This window comes from Triturus cristatus, chromosome 2_1 (assembly GCF_964204655.1).
Source record: "Triturus cristatus chromosome 2_1, aTriCri1.1, whole genome shotgun sequence".
NCBI lineage: Eukaryota > Metazoa > Chordata > Amphibia > Caudata > Salamandridae > Triturus > Triturus cristatus.
In genome coordinates, this window is record NC_140581.1 from 878,718,566 (window position 1) to 878,738,911 (window position 20,346).

The following is a 20,346-nucleotide window of genomic DNA, read 5'->3' on the forward strand; positions in this document are numbered from 1 at the left end:
AACACTTTGGAAATCCAACAAATAGTCAGCTGTAAGGACGTCTATAATAACGGCATTTCATATGAATATATTGTAAGTGTAATTGTAATTGCATTTATATAGTGCTTACTACCCCTGCCGAGGTGTCGAAGTGCTTTTTAAGCGAGTAGCACACTAGTCCGGAACCCAAAAAGGATTAGTGGTGAATTAGCATAGGGAGCTATGAAATTAATTTGAGAAGTGGACATGTTAGTCTGTCAGTTAGATTGAAAAAGGATAGTGGAGGGATAGCAGAGTGAAGGGTTTGCATTTATATTGCGCTTGCTACCCCTGATAAGGTGTTGAAGTGCTTTTTGGCACGTAGCACGCTACTCTGGAACCCAAACAGGATTAGTGAGAAATTAGTTTAGGGAAATATGAAATTAACTTGAGCGGTGGACATGTTAGTCTGTCGGTTGGATTGAAAAAGAAGTCCACCAAGAAGCAGCACTGTTGCAACCTACCAGAACAAATAGCTTCCAGAAAACACAAGTACTTTTCTTGATGGGTCTCATTATGAGTATCCCATTTCTATTTAGTGTGGGATACTGAGAGCCGGGGTCTTTGAGTTCAGCCAGTATGCCTGCTGTACCTAACAACAAGTATTACAACTTATTGACCATGGAATGGTAAATAACAAGTAGACTTACTAGGTCCTTTTCCATAGGTCAATCCCTTTTCCTGCCCCATACTGTGCCATTTACCATTGCCATTTACTATCTGCTTCAAGCATGTAATGGAGCGTAGGAGTGTGGCGGAACAGGGCTGGTACGGCAGTTATTTGCTCCCTTGTGCTGCAGGATGGGGGATGGGGAAGTGAGTCAGTCTGCGCCTCTGCCTGCAGTCTGTGCCTGGACATCTCCACCATTTTGCACTCAGTAAAAACAAGCCTAGTGTTTCCAAACCCTGCAGTACTGGGTGCAGAAACACTGAGCCAGGAAAGGTGTCCTGGCCATAACACTTCAGGCAACTCATACTCAGGTTCTATGTGTAAGAGTGTAATGAGGAGCGTATGTGGTCTCCCTAGAAGCAGCACCGATGCGACCCACCAGAAGGCGTGACTTTCAGAAACCACTAGATTCTTAGGTCAACATTTCACAGGATAATTAGAACTCTCTGCTTCCTGCCAAAAAGTGGCATAGGTGTAGCCCACCGGAACACACAGCTTTCAGAAAGCACCATGCGCTTTAGTCGTTTTGTATTTACTTATGTGTAAAGCTTTTTTTTGTTGCTTTTAAATTAAACATTGTACAAGCATTAGCAGGACTGTAGTTAGCACAATATAATAGGTGGGCATTACATGAATAAGTAGAAGGGAAACATGAACGGACAAAAACAGCAACTTTTATGGTAAGTGGGTCAAACATTTCCGAGGATTAAATGACAGGAAGGATTCGTTGGGAGCCACTGGGGCAATGCCATGGCTCCAAAGGGTTTGCAGCTTAAGGAGCAGAGCCCAGAGGCATCCATGTTATGACAGAGAAATGGAAGACGGGAAAGGGGAATTTGGAGGGCAGCCGACCACTGGGAGGTCTGCTCCCCCGGGCAGCGATTTTTGGTCTACTTATATAGCTGGTACTTGGTAGATTACATTTTTGTTTAATGTACTTTTAGTCTCCTTGACTGTGGTGTTTTGACGGGGGCCTGTGGCTTGGCCAGTGAGGGCAAGTTGGTCCTGGCTTCGAGGCAGCTGACAGTGCACCTCATTGTTATGAGGGGAGGGGGTGCAGAGTAGCATTCGCCCCATGCAAACAGAGGCTAACTGGGTTGCGGTGGCCGCTTCACTCTTTTCACCGCGGCATCAGCCCTTTGGAATGTCAGCGATCCAGGTAAGAGGTAGGTTGCATATATTGCACTTGCTATTAGTGTTCCCTCTCCTACACCCCCAAATTATGCAGCGGTAAAGTACATATTCTTAATTATCCAATTGTTTAAATGGTATCATAAGCATTGAGAGTGCATGTTTTAATTGTTTGAATGGTTTTAATTAACTATCAAATAAACTTCATACCCTCAAATTATACCTGCTTAGCTGAATTTCTTATACATGTTAATTCTTCTTGTAAGGGCCACAGTAAATATTGAAGTGTAAATATAAAGGGCTGTATCACATCAAAATAGCCCTACTAGCGCGAACTTAGGACATGCCCTTTGCCACAATTTTGGGCTGGGCATCCTAAATAGTTAAAGAGCTGGAGTTGTGCTATTTCACTACATTAGAGTATGGCAAATAGTTATCAGTCACAGGACTTTTTGAAAGCCTCTGCTTCTGTTGGCTGGAAATGTAGCAGCATTTGATTACATCTCTAAAGTAAACAACAACAAATAACAGCTAACACAACAACATATGAAACAATATAACAAAGCAACAAAAAAATAACAACATATCATATCACCATAACAAAATGCTACACAACAAATATGTTCAAACTTTCTTGGCACGCATTACCACATCCAGAAACCTGCTTGTATAATACAATGAGCTGTGTTTGCAACAAGCGCTGCCTTAATTTACCACCAAGGAAGTGAAAAAGCTGCAGTCGAAAATGTTTTGTGATACTACCCAACATGTCTTGTGCTCCATGTAAGGTGGCTTAATGTCCTCTCGGATCAGCCCCATCTGTTGATCTACTGCCTGAGGGCCTTTCCTCCATCACACACTTTAACATTTTGAGTGGACTATGTGCCTCAATATTTCTAGAAGTAGCCACGCAGCTAGATATCTACATATCTAATTAAAATAACACTTGGAAGCAGAAAAACCCACCTAATTCTGGCATTTTGAATGTACCTGCATCTGTACAGTTTTTCCAAAGTATTTGCCTTGTTATTATGCACCTTAATATGAACCCCCAACATAGACATACACTTTTCAAATCACTTATGCTACATTTCCTTTTCTTTTTTTTATTGCATGGCTTCAGTGACATGCATGTTAATGACTTGCATGATGACCACGGTTGTGCTCTTTTCATGTTTGCACCTATGGAAAAATACAGATGGAAATTACAAAAATATAAATAGCATAAAACCGGGAGACCTACTTATAATGCGTTAGAGCGTGGGCATGGATGGAGGGGTGTGTGAAAGCAGGTTGGCCATGCGATGCGATACGTGTTTTAGATTAATCTTGCAGGCAAGAAGATCAGTCTTGAATTCAGAAATGTTAACATTTTCAGGCCAGATTAGTTTGTTCAGTCCGCTAATTTCTGTTTTCTTTTAATTTTGAGTGAAATTAGAATGTTCTGGGCAAGCAGAACATTAATTTAAAATGATGACAAAAGAGCAGATATGAAAACATGTTCGAATGTATTCATATTCATGCAGTGATTTTTGTATGCCCAGCTGTATTTTATTCAGGGTATTTATTGACAACCGTTTGTATTTTCTGTCTCCTTTTAGGATGGGCGCCTTTTATGCACCAGGTCTTATTGGACTGAATATACTGCGTCTGATAACGTCAATGTACTTCCAGGTCTGGGCTGTTATGAGCAGCAATGTCCCTCATGAGCGTGTATTCAAAGCTTCAAAATCAAACAACTTTTACATGGGGCTGCTGCTGCTTGTCCTTTTCATGAGCCTGCTGCCAGTGGCTTACACGATAATGTCACTGCCTCCTTCGTTTGACTGTGGACCATTCAGGTACTGTGGTACAATATGTTTATATGGCAGTATCGACAGTAAAGGGATTTCATCAAAGGTTAACCGCATTTACGTTAAAATTAACTGTAGTGGTGCCTGGTAAATGGAGAAATGAATAGGGAGAAAATACCACCTCGATTGGACAACGTGATCAAGCTTCACCCCCTTTAGAAGGCTTTTTGGCTTTTTCACTCCCTTTGAGCAATTTGAAAACGAACCACTAGGTGCATTTTATTGGTCGATCTTTACATAAAATCAGAGTAGTGATTTTGCAATATTTTGTGGTGTGACTAGGGGTGGGCGGAATTTGCGAAAATCACTTTCGCAAATTATCGCGAAAATGTTAAAAATCTCCGCAAACACGCGGAAATATCGCGAAGATGCGGAAGATTTTTTCCCGCCCGTTCGCGGTATTTTCTGCGTGGTCGCGGCTCGCCAACTTACCCATGTGGATGCTCGCGGGCGCGGCCATCTTGTTTTCACTTGTCTCGCGGTGCATGATCGTGAGAAGAAAGAGGTGATCGCGCTACGAATGACATTACTGCGGGCGCGAACTATCGCGAGACAGCGCAAATGGCTACCAACAATCCAACATCTCGTGGAGAATGCGACCGGATCGGGAAAACTTGTCGGCGAACGTGGGGATTCAGGCAAGGCGATCGCGCGCGCGCGAGAATGTATTATTTTACAGCGCGAGCAAGCATAACATTTCCGGTAAAATGTGGATTGCGGAAATTTTTACATTTTCGCGCTCTCCGCGGAACGCGAAAATGTCAAATTATCGCAGTTTCCGCGAGCGGAACGGAATTTTAGCCCAGGCCTAGGTGTGACACTCATGCATTTCCATTCCCAGGAGTTTTGGGGTTCACCTTCTCCCAGAAATCCTTCACAACATGGTGGCAAGTCAGTGGGTTTTCAGCACAATTTCTTTAAATATTGGCTATAGAGATAAAAGCTGCAATTTCAGATGGCCTATCATTTTCAAAACCTATTCCTCATCCTCTGCATGTCTTCTTTTCACTTGCTTTCATTTTTATACCCTTTCTCTTCCAGGAAGAGCCTCAGTTTTGTGTTTATGTCTTAGAACCGACTTAGAATGGGCAGAAAGGAAAAATCTTAAACTGTACGTATCTCCCTTTCATTGGACGTAGACAGCAAATCTGGACCAATTGCGATTCTCCTATTAACATGACCAGAGAATCTGGATTTCATTAAAGACACGGAGGCTAACATTATGCTTACACTTTTAATTGCGTCACCAGGACAGCCGCATACATCACAAAGGAAGTATTCCAAATAGAACATTAACCACAGTAAAAGGCATGAGCCCACAGTATTCTGCCTCTTTTAAATCGCGAAGAAAACAGGATAAGTTCGATAAAATCCTTTGAACTTAGTAAGTGAAGAGAAAACGTCTTGATGATGAAACGTAGGAAGTCACAGAAGGAAGGACACCGAAGATGGAGAAGAAGGAAGAGACTCTAATCCAAAATTCTTTAGAGAGCATCTGCAAAAGAGAGAAAATTAGTGCAAGTATGACAAGAGCAAAAGACTGATGTCAAACAACAATGTATGAAAAACATAAGTCAGGTCAACAATAACAAGTCAAGTCAACCAAAATCTATAGAATTGAACAATAAACATTAGAATAACTTCTATAGAAGCATAACAACCTCCAAAGGGAAAGAGGAGGGGGGGGGGGATAATGTTAGCCTCCGTGTCTTTAATGAAATCCAGATTCTCTGGTCATGTTAATAGGAGAATCGCAATTTCATTACAAGACCTGAGGCTACCATTATGCTTGTTGGTAGCTTTGTAATACTACGTCAGACACATGCGGGATAGGTTTACAGTAATGATGAGCAAAGGTCCGAGCATTAGACCAATCAGCAGCCTTGAGGATATCATCCAACTTACCTCCGAACCAGAAAGACTTACTGGCCATAGCACCTCTGATAGAGTGTGGTTTAAAAATATTAAGGTCGATACCTGCTAGGTTTAACACAATCTTAACCCATCTAGAGATAGACCTAGAAGAAACAGGTTTGTGTGGTCTTACGAAAGAAATGAGCAACTGTGTCGCATTAAGAGGTCGAAGAGAATTCATTCTAGAATCGTATTCTTTCATACAATCAACCACGCAGAGTTTGGGATAATCATCGAAACGAGGATAAAAGATAGAATTGGACATGGTCTTTGTTCTTCTGAAGAGTTCAAAGTTAACTCCAAACATGGTATAGGATCTATTAGATATCTCCAAAGCTTTGACTCTACGACAGGAAATTAAGCAAAGTAAAGTAGCCAGTTTAATAGAAAGTTTTTTATTGTCTAAGAGTGAATTAATAGGCCAATTAGAAAAAAGGTCAAGGATCAGGTTCACGTCCCAGAGGGATTGATATCTGGGTTTAGGAGGTCTTCTGAGTCTTATAATTTTAAGAACCCTGCAAACAATTGCGTTTTTACCAATAGTTTTACCGTTAATAAGGGAGTGACCAGCGGAGATGGCAGATCTATAACAATTGATAGATCTATAACTAAGGCCTCTTTCAAATTGTTCGACCAGAAAATTGACTATGTCAATGATAGGTGCCTGTACGGAATCCAGATTCCTTTCCAAGCACCAACGAACCCAAGATTTCCAAATGTTGTTGTATCGGTAGTGTGTGCCAGGGGCCCAAGATTCGCCGAGGAGAGTTGAAGCTGTTGACGAAAGTCCTGAGAGGTCATTGGATCTCCTGACACTCTCCAGGCAAGAAGGTTCAGTTTCCCTGATTGAACCATGGGGTGAAGATGACCGTCTATGTCTGTAAGAAGGTCCGCAAGGAAGGGAATTAGGAATGGGAAGTCGTAACTCATCTCTAGGGCCGTTGGGAACCAGGCTTGAGAGGGCCAGAAGGGAGTGATTAACACGATTGAGCATTGGTGGAGTCTGACTTTCTGAAGCACTCTTTGAATCATGGAATAGGGGGAAAGGCGTAGCTGTTTCTGCCTTGCCAAGGTTGGAGGAAGGCATTCACTGCCAGAGCACCCGGGTCTGGCATCCAACTGTAATAATTCACGATTTGGAAGGTTAGTCTGCTGGCAAAGAGGTCTAAATCTAGAGGTCCCCAGTAGAAGTTGAGGGAATTGAAAACGGAGACGTTGAGTTTCCAATCGCTGAAGTCCAAAAGGAATCTTGAGTTCCAGTCTGCCGATACATTGGATTTGCCTGGGAGATATTCGGCTCTTAAGGCGATTTTGTGTTCCAAGCAGAACATCCAAAGTTTCTTGGCAAGATTGGATAGGTCGGCAGATTTGGTTCCACCTAGCCGATTTATGTAGGCGACGGCGGAGATATTGTCCATTTTTAGGATGATAGACCTGCCCTGAATGAATTGTTGGAAGCTCATCAGGGCGTAAAGACCAGCTGTCAATTCCAGAAAATGTATATGATGTAAGGATTCTTCCAGAGACCAAATTCCACCAGTGTTCTGGCCTTGAAAGCATGCTCCCCAGCCATGAAGGCTGGTATCTGATTCTAAAACGAATTCGGGAGTTGATCCAAAAATTGCTTTCCCATTCCATGCCTCTAGGTTGTCTAACCACCAGGTCAGTTCTACCTTGGCCTCCTGGTCTAGCGAGATAAGGTCTCCGTACCAGAGGCCCGATTGAAGGGCCCTCGCTTTCACCCTCTGAAGTGCACGATAATTTAGAGGGCCTGGGAAGATGGCTTGAATCGAAGAGGAAAGGAGACCTAGTAATCTGGCTAGTTCCCTTAGGGGAAAACTCTGAAGTTTTAGGATATGTCTTATTTCTTTTTTTATTTTCGATATCTTTTTTGGAGGAAGAAGTAGAAGACAACTTGTGGTATCTACTGAAAAACCAAGGAATTCCAGTTTTTTTGAAGGTGAAAGGATGGATTTTTCTCTGTTTATAATAAACCCCAGGTTTTCCAAAAGGTCCATCACAGTATTTAGATCTTGGAGAATTTGACAATGGTCCTGAGAGAGGATGAGGATATCGTCTAGATAAAGTATCATGCGAATACCTTTTTTTCTTAAGCATGAAGCGATTGATCTCATTACCTTGGTGAAACACCAGGGGGCTGAAGAAAGTCCGAAGGGGAGAGCTTTGAATTGGAAAAGACGGTTTTTCCAAAGAAATTGAAGGAAGGGTTGGTGGGTTTTGGCCATAGGAATCGTGAAGTAGGCGTCTTTTAGGTCTAACTTTACAAGCCAGTCGTCTTTTAGAAGTAAATCCCTGAGAAGATGAATGCCCTCCATCTTGAAATGTCTGTAAACAAGGAATTTGTTGAGGGCTCTTAAATTTATGACGGGTCTCCACCCTTTGTCTTTCTTCTTGACCAGGAAAAGGGTGCTGATGAGTTTTAGCATTCCTAAGGGGACTTCTACTATAGCACCTTTCTGAAGCATGGAAGAGATCTCCTCTTCTATAATCTTTTCCTGATCTAGGGACAGAGGCATTTCTTTTGGGAAAGAAGATTGGTAAGGGGTTTGTGTAAAGTCTATCATGAAACCCCTGACGGTATTTAAAACCCATGGGTCCTGTGTTATCAACTTCCAGTTGTTGAAAAAGAGTTTGAGTCTCCCACCCACTTTCGGGAAAGGGGTGGAAGGAGAAGAAAGAGAAATTGTACTCACTTTGGTTGTTGTTGTCGGTAGGCGCTCTGCGGGATCTGAAGCTTCTAGAGCGAAAACCTCTTCCTCTTTGCGGAAAGAATTGGGGAGTGTTTGGGTTGAAGAAGCCCCTTCCGCCATATCCTCTTCCTCTAGGATAGGGCCTTCTGTTGAATCGGCCGGAAGACTGGCCCCGTCTACCGGCCCTTCCGAAAAGGTTATTAGAATTAAACACTCTCTTCATATTTTGATGCGCTTTATCTAGGGCTGTGAATGTAGAAACGTATTTCCCTAGAGTCTTAATCAGGTCTTCTCCGAAAAGCAAGCCCTTAGGGTTGGCAGAAGGTTCTTTGTCAGCTAGATCACTGAGTTTGGGGCTAATTTTGGTGAGGACCACTCTTCCCCTCTCAGAATTTAGGATGGCATTTGCGTTGCCTAAGAGGACGAGGGCTCTTTGACTAAGACCTCTAATGAGTTCTGTGTCGAGGGAAATGCCATTAATATGGCTTTCTTCTGAAATATCAATGATTCTTGCCAGGGGGCCCAAGATGTCAAGGACCCTATCTTGGCAGCCTTTTAGAGATCTCTCCATACCCTTCCTAGGGTCTCTTCCCAGCTTGAAAAGGTACTTTATAAGTTCTGGGTCGAGATTTGGGGTCTGAGAAGCTCTATCTCCAATGTTGGGTCGGCAACATTCTGCTCTTAGCAGGTTTCTAGCGTCCCTGTCAAGCGGGTTTCTAAGCCACTTAATGATGAATTTACTCACATGGTCCTGAGGGGTCCATTCCGAGCTCCTCGGATGCTTGATGTTAAGGGGAGAGAACATTTCTTGTCCTAGAGGGTCAAGGATGGCATCTTTGGAAGAGTGAGCGAGGTCGTCGTCAAGAGAGCTAAACTCTAAATCATCATGGTCTAAGTCTAGGACATATTCGTCAGGTGAATTAGAGGCATCATCATCAAAGTAAAGATCATCATCATCATTATTGGTATCATTGAGGTCATTTTGAGCACTTAGATATTTTGTGCCGCGATGGACACCTTGATATTGTGTGCCGCTTAGGACACCTTTATGCGTTGTGCCGCTGGGGACACCTTTATATGTTGTGCCGCTAGGGACACCCATGGAAAAAGAGGTATGGTGGCCTCTTGTAAAAGTAGAGGTACTAGGACCTCCAGTGCTCTTCGGGAAAAACTCTATGTTATTACATTTTTTTGCTCTTTTTCCCTTTATATTAGTGAGATCTTCGCTAGTATGTTGTTCTGTAGAATTGTCCTCGTCAGATGGGAAAGATCTTTTAGCAGTGATAACTTTGGACAGGGTTTCCAACATACAGGATCTCATCTCCTCGTGGATGATGTCTTTAAAGGCCTCATTATTAAATTTGGGGGTAGGGGCGCTAGCCTCAGCTTCGTCTGAATCAAAGTCAGACATGGTAAAATTAAATTATTATATATCCCTTTTTTTTTTTTTTTAATATAAATTAACAAATAAATCTAATCTCACTCTCTCTTCCCCTTTTTTTTTTTTTTTTAAAACTTAGAATAAAGGTAAAGGGTTGGAATAATTAATTTGGAGAATGAGGAGTAATTATTCCTATATTTCTAATAGTCTTTCTGCTAAAAGCAGGCAAGAGAACATGAAAAAACTGTGCCAGCGAGTCAACCGTCGTCCTCCGGTGATTAAAATGCGCTCGAGCGCGATCACCGAAGGATATTTGCTTGTTGGTTGCCATGGAACTCAGACGCGTAAGCAGGGACAGCCGGAGGCATAGAGGAATGTTCCTTGGCAACGCGACGCAAGGTTCATTCCTTTGAATTCAGTGCGACGGTCGAAATGCGAAGCAAGATAAAAAACGCACTTAGCTTAAAATTAAACAAATCGGGAACGATCGGAAAGACGCGTGATCATCATCCCAGCTCCATAAATTGGAGAAAGGAAGACCGAAACGAAGGGAAGGGAAATGGGGGTGACTCCAAAAAACGTTAGTTTAAGTTGAGGGAAAGCGTCTGTAGAATGTGTTAAAATGAGAATAAAACCAGAACAATCTCAATAATACGAAGAGAAATATGTATACAATCTCAGTAATACTAAGAGAAATATGTAAAGCAGTCGTAACACGACAGAAATATATATACAATCTCAGTAACACTAAGAGAAGTATGTAAAGGAGTCAGATACATAGAATAAGAGCAAATATTTATAAAATATCAATACAGTTAAAGTATAGCAAGAGAAGAAATGTAAGGGATAACTTATCTGCCTGGAGCCGCATTTAAAAGAGGCAGAATACTGTGGGCTCATGCCTTTTACTGTGGTTAATGTTCTATTTGGAATACTTCCTTTGTGATGTATGCGGCTGTCCTGGTGACGCAATTAAAAGTGTAAGCATAATGGTAGCCTCCGGTCTTGTAATGAAATCCTACAGGCACACACAGCAATGCTACCACTCAATTTACAGAGAATACACAGGATCGAAGAGCAGAGATGTTAATTCAGCCTTACAGGTTCAGGCCTCAAACAGCAGTGTTAATAATACTATAACTGCTTTAACAATATAGATCATGCAATGGCTAGACACAACTACAAAATACCAAAAGCTGCATGAAGTTTACTCTGGTATCAAACATCCAAAATCAGAAATAGGCATACCAAACTCAGCATACCCTCTCACTCAAAGATCCATTTAATTTATTTACATTCCAACATTTTTTTCCCAAGCAGAATTTAATTTTGGCTAAATAAGCTCAGTTGTAGGTGTGAGAAAGCAAACCTTTTTGTCTTGATCACCCCCCATTTGTTTGCTTGGAACTCGTGGTAACTGACTGAGTCCTGGGCTCTGATTGTAAGGACGTGCAAATTAGGTGTAAATATAACTGGTACTGACAGCCTACCAGTAATCCCTAGTTTATAAAAGGGCATGTAGGTTTAGACGCCCAGTAGAATTAATGCATTTACTTTTTTTTTTAAATAACTTTTTATTTAAGAAGCTTGGAACAATCAACAATGAATAAGAAGAAAGCAAAAACAAAAACATAAGCTCTTTACAGTGCATAATACATTCCCACACAATTAGCTTCAGATGCACCTACCAGGGATTATAAAGTCAGATACAGAAAAAAAGGAAAAAAGGTATACAGCATAATATAATGAGTAAGTTCATGTTTAGCTGATCCACTTTTAACTATTCCTTAATCCATTTTTCCAAAGGGTCCCAGATGCGTTGCCCCATCTCGCGCCTTCTTCTACCCCATCTTGAAAAAATAGCTGATTCTAAATTATATAAAGCCAGAATCCTTGCTCTCCAATTTAAGAAAGTAGGGGCATCAGGACTTATCCACTCCGAAGTTATTGACAGTCTTACCACAGACATAACTATGAACAGGAAAGCAGTCTCATACCTAGTTCTCTGCTTCAGACGGCCACTCTCACAACCAAATATAACAAACTCTGCCGAAAAAACAACTGAAATATTGAGTTTAGAGTTTTAAAAAACTTCTATGTCGTGGAAAAATATATGCAATTTGGGACAAGAGAAAAACATGTGTAAATCATTAGCAGCTGCCAGCCCACATCTCGAGCACTGATGACCTCCTATACCTCCCCATTTAGCAATTTTAGCCGGGGTGTAGTACAGGTCAAACAGTGCCATATAGCTTTGAGACCGTAAGCTTCCTGACATAAAAACATTTTTTGCCAATTCTAAAGCCTGAGAAATATTTAAGTCTGTTTTACCTAATTTTGTTTCCCATTTAGCATTCTGTAAGAGTATATCGTCTGGAAAACTAGAGAGTAGGCATTGATACAGCATGCCTATTCTGGAGCGTTTTAATATCAATTCCATGAGTGGATTTTTCTTAAAAAAACCAAGATCCTGCCCCTTTGCTTTCTCTACAAAACTACGAATCTGTAAGTACTTAAAGAAGTCGTGTGGATTCAAACTAAATTTCTCCCTCAAAAACTCAAACGAGGCCAATGCTCCCTCAGTTCCAAGATCTCCTATGGTCCTTACCCCCTGTGAGATCCACCTAAATAAAATTAGATCTTGAAAAATAGGAGGTAGAAGTCCTGCCGCGGCAAGGGGAGTATAATTATTAATTTTAGGAATCTGATATTTACGACGGATCTTACGCCAAAGTGAGAACATTGCTATTATTACCTTAAACTTAGTCTTTTTGTAATAACTGGGTTCCAGTACACGAACTAATATTCCCTTAACTTCTTCTCCCAAACCTATTTCAAAAATGGAAGGCCTACAACATTGTGGTACCCATGCCCTATCCCCAAAAAGCGGTACGGCTAAGTGTTGAATAAAAGTTGACCAATAGTACAGCATTAAATTAGGTATTGCCCATCCTCCCCTCTCCCTCGGAAGGTACATCCATTTAGCTGCTCTCCGAGGGCGATGGTAACTCCAAAGAAATCTGTTGCAACACCTTTCAGCTTGAGTTAAGCTTGCATGAGAAAACTCCAATGGAATGGTCCTGAAAAGGTATAAAAACTTTGGTAAGACCAACATTTTCAATACGTTTCCCCGACCGTACAGAGACAGATGAAGATTATCTATCCTTGTCAATAGCGAGTTGGTTGCTTTAATTACAGGCAAAATATTCAAGTCTGGAATGTTTTCTACTGCAGCCATTATTGTAACCCCTAAGTATCCCGCGGTCTGCACCACCGGGGCATCGGACGGACCCATAGATGCTGACTGAATCACTTGAGTTTTAGTGACATTGAATTTGTAACCAGACAGATGTCCAAACTGTTCTGTGAGGCTCTTAATAGCTGGAAATGCCAGTGCCACACTACTAGTCAATACTACAATATCATCAGCATAGGCTAATGCCTTATACTCTGCTGAAGGAATCCTGACCGGAGGTATTTCTACACATTTCTCTATTTTACCTAAAAGCGGATCTATATATAGAGCGAATAAGAGGGGCGAACAGAGGCAATCTTGTCGAGTGCCCCTTCCAATACAAAAGGAACTTGAGCGCAATCCTGAGATCGAGAGGGTCGCCTCTGGAGATTTATAAAGCGACTGGAGTGAATGGAGAAATTCCAAACTAAACCCCTTCCAGCGCAAAACTGCCCACAAGAACCCCCAGGCGACCCTGTCAAACGCCTTCTCGGCGTCCAACAGGATCGCACCGAGGGGATAATGGGCCGTTTGAGCCCAGTCTAAAAGAGCTATTACCCGCTGAACATGGTCGGCTGTATCTCTGCCTGGGATAAAGCCATGCTGTCGTAAAGACACTAAAGGAGAGATCAAAGCTGCTAATCTAGTGGCTAAAATTTTACTGTCCACGTTTATTAACGATATTGGACGGAACGATGCGTGATCTAATTCGGGTTTGTCTTTTTTTTAATGAGAATGATAGTTGTTTGGCGCCAGGAATCTGGTATATGTCCTCCCTGTGCACCTCTAAAAACAGTCAGCATCTCTGCTTGTATTTCCGACAGAACAACTTATAAAACTCAAGAGGGATGGAGTCCGGACCTGCAGCTTTTCCACTGGCTAGGGACTTAATTGCCAACTCAACCTCCTCCCATTCTATAGGAGCTGAGAGAATTTCATTTTGCTGAGCGGAGATATGAGTGGTGGTGAGATCCTGTAAAAAATCTCCTATTTTTCCCTCCATGTTAGATAGACCATCTTCCTGTGTATACAAACGACAATAAAACTGCCTAAAGACCTCAATGACCCCCTCCGGAGTATCTCGTATACAGCCTTGGGAGTCCTTGATCTTTAGAATATGATTAGCCAATCCTTTATCATGCAACCGCTTGGCTAAAACCCTGCCAGCTTTTTCCCCAAATTCGAAAATCTGTGATCTAAATTGTATATATTTTGCCGCAAGATCCTGACCAAAGAATTTCAACAGAGAGGTCCTTACTCTAGCTATCTGTGACTGAATTTCCAAAATCTCATGACCCTCTCTTATAGCGCACACCAACTGAGTCTCTGCGGTCCCCAATTCCTCAATACGCCGCTTAGTCTGATCCTGAGCTAATTTCCTCCTAAAAAATGAGAAACTTTTCGTTTGACCCCTTACCGCTGCTCCTGTGCCCTCGCTCCCACCTCCCTCCCCTGCCCACACCCCCACCCATACCCCCCCAATTGAGGCATAAGGACTCTGTCCTTTCGATGGAAAGGACTGGTTAACGGCTCGACTCCTCCTGTGCAGCTGCCAAAGCCAGAAAGCAAAAAAAAAAAAAGGGGCAAACAAAAGGATCCTTAGTTGGGTGTACAAAAAAGTATATGAGCACCACAACCATAGTGCAACGTAAAAATCAAAAACTCAAAAAAAAAAAAAAAGACTTTATTATTATTATTTTTTTTTTCCCCGCCCTTTTTCTTTTCCCCCCTTTCATTTCCCGTGTTGAAACAAAAGACCCTTTGCTTTCTATATGGTACAGTGCTTCCCTGTGAACACACACATCCCCCTAGGACCCCTGAGCCCTCAACAAAAAAATATCAAAGTCAAAGTCAAGAATACTGAAAGAGGGCTGTACCCTTACAATGACTCCAAGTATGCCTTTGCCTGAATCTCTGAGTCAAAGAACTTTGTCTGACCCTGAAAAATGATTTTTAGCTTTGAGGGAAACAGTAAAAACACCTGAGCTCCCTTTGACTGAAATGGTCCAATTAACTGCCGGAGCTGCCACCTCCGTTCCACAGTAGCTGGACATAAAACAGGTCTAACAAAGAACTCACAACCCCTTCCAACCCTTTTTTTATGAGGCCTTGCCAGATCGTAAACCTTCTCTCTTGCTAGAAAACTCGAAAAGCAAATTAAAATTGCTCGAGGCCTGCTGTCATCTTGCCCAAGTCATTGCTTAATCTTGAAAGGAAACCGATGGGCTCTCTGTATTTCCTTTTGCCAGTCCCACTGTTGGACTTAAGGGAATGCCTCAGTAAACAATGCTGCGATAAAACTTCTGGCATCCGAGCCTTCAATTCCTTCGGGTACTCCCAGAACTCTCAAATTGCTCCTCCGGGCTCGATATTCAAGAACGGCAAGCTTCCAGTGGATATCATCCCTTTGTGACTGAATTGCGTCAGTTGCATTCCTCTGGGCTAGCATGTCATCCTCCAAAGTAGATATTCTCGTTTCTGCTTCACCAACTCTCGTTGAAATCTCAGAACACGTCTTAACTACCCTCCAAATGGAGTTTTGGACACAACGGCATACCCCCTGCAGTCGGGAATTCTCATGGCGAGCTTCTTCACGGTGTGCCATTAATGTCTGATAGATAACTACCAATGTTATCTCACCTGACGGTGGATTAGTCCCAGTTACATTATGAATGTCATTTTGAATAATTGTTTTTCCCTCTAAGTCCGGTTGAACAGAGAATGAGTAGTCCCAAGCCAAAGAGCCTGTATCCGCCCCCCGAGGCAGAAGCTCTTGATTAATGTGTGCTCTGCGGACTGTATCCAAGTCTTTAGGGACTGCATCGGCATTTAAAACCTCATTACTGCGCCAATCGCCTGGGTCACTATCGTCATCTGTCCAGTCTCTGCTCAAAGCGGTATCACCGTCTGAGGAAGCTGTATGATCCGATAGAGAAAAAAAATGATCGCCCTCAGTATCCAGCATCTCATTCTGGATAGGTAACATTTCCCCCTGAGCAGTCTGATCTTTAATAACTTGACCTAGAGGTAAAGTCACCAATGGGTCTGACTGGACCACAACTCCCAGCATCCCCTTTGGTTGAGATCCAAAATCCTTCCGGACTTCACTGACAATAGGACTATTACCTCCTGTAATTACTCCAACCTCAACGCCCTCCTTATTTCTCTCTGTAGTTGCTTTGATAACTCCCCCAGTGAGTGGATCCAAAGGAGAGTGTGAGAGAGCTAATACTGTTTGATCCTGGTCCAGGATAGTAACATTCTGTATTTTTTCTGACTGAATCTGATCACAATCCGGGGTGAATATGTTCTGCATGCTGTCGTTATTGTCATTATTCTGGGTCACTTTATCTGTTTGTTTTTTAAACATCTGGGGTACTGTTTGTCTATTTCTAGGCTTGGCCCCCAATCGCTTAGGCATCTGCTCGTTTCCCTGCATGCTCGCCTCCACATTACCTCCTCCATTGCTCGCTCGGCTTCCCGCTGTACCCTGGGACTGGACCGCAGCTCCCCCAGACTTCGCTGTGTTCTTCGGAGCAGTAACATGCGTTGTGGAGGCAGCGCCTCGTGTCTGGGTCTTTGGAGGCATTCTCGTAGACAGCAACTCCGGTACAGCCTCCGCAAGCAACCGAGAAGCAGAGCCCTTGAGTCGTCCCGACAGACAGAGAACCCAGGCAAGACGCTTCCACGGTATTCCGAGAGAAAACAGTCCGCTCGCATCGCCCGCAGTGAAGCTGACTACTATGCAAATCAAGGTTTGTTTCTCTTCAATGGGTCCTGAGATTCATTCTTTTGGCAATTGCAGGCGGAGGAGGTCAATCTCTAACCAGCTCACTCGGCCAGACTGTCGGCCGCCATCTTGCCTCCGCACCCTTCCGGAGAATTAATGCATTTATATGTGCATTACTGTGTTGCCCTGTGATGGCTGGTGACATTTGAAAGTACTGAGGCTTAAAAGTTTGGTTTATCTGTAGTGAGTGACGCGGGCAAGCTTAATGGACAAACGTGGGGTCCAGGCTGCATCCTCCTCCAGAGATTTTTTTTTTTAATAGGCAAATCGTGCATTTTAAAGCAAATTAATTGGGTGATAAAGCAAGGCTTATAAAGCAGTGGGGACTTATAGTTTTGAAATATTAAATACATTAAAAAACTGCCCTATAGCTTACTGCAGTAATATGTTCAATAGTTATTGTAATGTGCAATTTGTACAATGCTACAACTCCAGCCTTTTAAAGTGTGTCCTTGCCCAGTGTCTTGCAATGCATGCGGCATCAAACTTTGAAAGAAAATGCCCTAGCCAGGTTTTGGAAGGACCCACAGCTGTTGATTTCAGTCAGTCATATAGAAATATGTGAAGACATGTCTTTAAGTGTGATGGAAAATGTGTTGACTCTCTAAAAGGGAACATGTAAAATATAATATGTTTCTGTGATTCCCATAGTGTGCTACCCGATCAGTATTTGGGTTTCTCTCTGAGACGCAACATCATCCAGATATATACCACAAAAAATGTCCTACACCTAAAACCTGTCAGTACGATTGGCTTTATCAATGGTTGTTAGCTGTTTAACATAAATGAGTTACAACAAGGATTTGTTATAAATAATTAACCTTCAAAAAGTTTCAGTTCTGAAATTTTAATAGTATTGAGGCCCGTGGAAGGAGTTTTGGCTTTCATTTATGTGCGCTTTATGGTAGGTATACATGTCCTTTTTCTCTGCACATCTCATCCATCTGCACATCTTCACCCTCCTCTCTTTCCTCTTCAGCACCCTCTGTGTTCACTCTTCCCTGAATGTACTTCCTTAAATCTATCTCACTTCACCAATTCCAGTTATACACTACACTCACTCACATTTAAGCAATTTATTATTTACTTTAGCTTTTGCCCTGTAAATATTTTGCCATCTGTGCAACATACATTTTCACAAAATTGCAATTACAACTGAAATACATGACCATTGTTCTGTGTGCTCTGCAGAGAGGCCAACCCACTGACAGGCACTTCACTTTGGCTTCAGCGTCAGCATCAGAGCTCGCCGTCAAAGCCTCTCATAAACACCTGCACAGCTCAAAGTATGCATGGAAAAAAATACAGAAATAAACACAACATGATTGAATAGCTGACATGCATTGCCTTAACTTTTTTTAACACTCATTGTTCGTAAATCAATCCATGTTTTAAGCATCAATGTTGTTAAGGGCATGTCACTGGCGTGTGGGACTGCCGAATGCAGCTGCAGGGCTATGATTCAGATTACTATGATCGTTAATGTCCACCTTAATCTTGCAAATCAAATTTAAAAAACTACACACAATGTTTTTGATTTCAGAGTTTTTGAACATGTTATTGTTAAAGTCTGCATTGCATGCTCTCGGTCTGGAGACTAAGCAACCCGGCCATGCACCTGCAGGGATGTTGTAATTGCAGCTGATTTAAAGACACTCTGCCGGCAGACCACATTAGAACTGCAATGCATTTACATCAAATGAGCCAACAATGCTCAGCTGGTCTAGAGAGGCTTTAAGGCCCACAGCATGTACATCTCTGCAGGACTCGGTACTTAGGGACAGTTTTAATGTCACATGGCAGATAACTGTCTACTTTAAGCACATTTCTCTTGCGTCGGATATTTGCATCAACTTTACAGGGGAACAAGAACCCTGGCCTGCTAGTCTTTTGGATCCATTTTGTGGGGGAACAAATGCAGCAGCTCCACTTCTATCAGGGCCAGCGACGTGCAGTCGGGCCTGGAGTGTCAGAGTGGGGGAGGTTAGTATTGCGAGGGGTCTCAGCACAATATGTATAACAGAAGATTAGAATTCTAACACTTACCATTACCAAGAACAAGGCACCATATCACGCGTACTTGTGTCCACTCCTATATGTGACGAATGGGAAAGGGTGGGATCTTTGCCTGTGAATGACGGACGGCTGCTCTCAAACAGGGACAGAGACATCAAGACCCAAAACTATGACGCTGAAAGCATCACTGGCCCACAGTGGCTACTGCAGTAGAATACAATGGAAGTGATTAATTTTGAACACCTTTAGAACAGTAAGCCCTGCGTCGTGCGTCACAGCTCAGAAATGTGATTTATTATCTGGCTTCCGTCTCCTGCTTCAGACCGAGGAGGGGCAGGCAGCCTGGGACACACAGCCCAGACTTAAATACGTCAATTTGTTTAAAGTTACGATCTTATCTCTAAATAAATCGATCTATTTAATATTTGTACAGGAATGTGAAGGAATATCAGGAGGGCACAGCCCCAGAGCTCTAAGGGAGAATCCGCCCCTGATGCCTGCTGTCATCTTCAAGGCAGCACTGCCTTTCAGGCTGCTTTTACATTAAGGGTCAGATTATGATATCAATTGGAGGCACCCTGCGACTGACATTGCCGTGGAATCGTTATCAACCAACTCCGGTCGTCAGTCCCGACCACATTATTATGATGCGACCTCACATGGTGTGGTCGCACACTCCCATTTCCCTATGAGAGCTTGTGCTGCGGTCAGAAACCAGCTGCAGTCCAAGCCCCCATAGAGAAATGGGGGTTTGTGTAAATACCTGCACTCGTTGGTACAGGGTGCAGGGATTTACAGGGGGCACCATAGGTGCCCCCAGATCCACAACAGTAGGTCTTGAAGGCAAGGGGGGCCTGGTAGGGCCTCCCAAAGTCGCTTTCCGACAGCCTTTCCATGTCGGAAAGGCTGGCATGGAAAGGCTGTGTGAATCCGACATTGTAATTCTGACGACAGAAACGCTGTCTTAAACGTTAAGGTTCCGACTGGCCGACGGGCTCCTTGAGCCCATCAGAAGCCAGCCGGAATGACCGGCTGGTTTGACTTCGGACCACCTTCATTGTAATTAGGAGGTTGGAAGTCAAACCAGGGATGTCGGTCGGAAAGCCTGTGACCTGCGGTCAGAGTCTTTCCAACTGACATCATAATAGGGGCCTAAATGTATATGCAAAATCGGTTTTGGATTTAAAGGTACTTCCAAAGTCTCAAACTAGCTTATTTTACATATATGTCACCCCTAAGGTCTACCCTAGGTGCCCCATGGGGTAGGGTACCATGGTGAAGGAAAACCTGCCTATTCCATTTTTTCCCATTGTAGTGAATCGCTCCATATGAGAACATTGAGATATTTTATTTAAGTGTAAATATCGACAGAAGTCACCTACAAATATAGTTCAAGGTATCTTATTAATAGTTAAGATACATCCAATTACTTGCCACTGTTAGATTTATAACAACTATTACAGAAAATAAGTTATTGAACTTTCTTTTCTGTGAGCCAAAAATTCAGCTTTCCAGCTTCCCTTTCTTGATTGGCCAGTTTTTCCCAGGCTGAACCAGAGCTCCTTGATGAGGTGTGAAGTGTCCTGTCAGAGAAGACAATGGATTTCCTGTGGGTGGAGATCTTTAG

General features: G+C 42.7%; 1 protein-coding gene across 1 annotated transcript in view; it reads left to right on the forward strand.

The window, feature by feature from the left end:
• The window catches only part of LOC146866022 (transmembrane channel-like protein 2-B), a 704,484-nt gene that overhangs the window by 586,226 nt on the left and 97,912 nt on the right, over positions 1 to 20,346 (forward strand). The window contains exon 16 of the mRNA XM_085633032.1: positions 3,421 to 3,660. Coding sequence (XP_085489158.1) covers positions 3,421 to 3,660 — 240 coding nt within the window. The remainder of the gene's footprint in view (positions 1 to 3,420; positions 3,661 to 20,346) is intronic.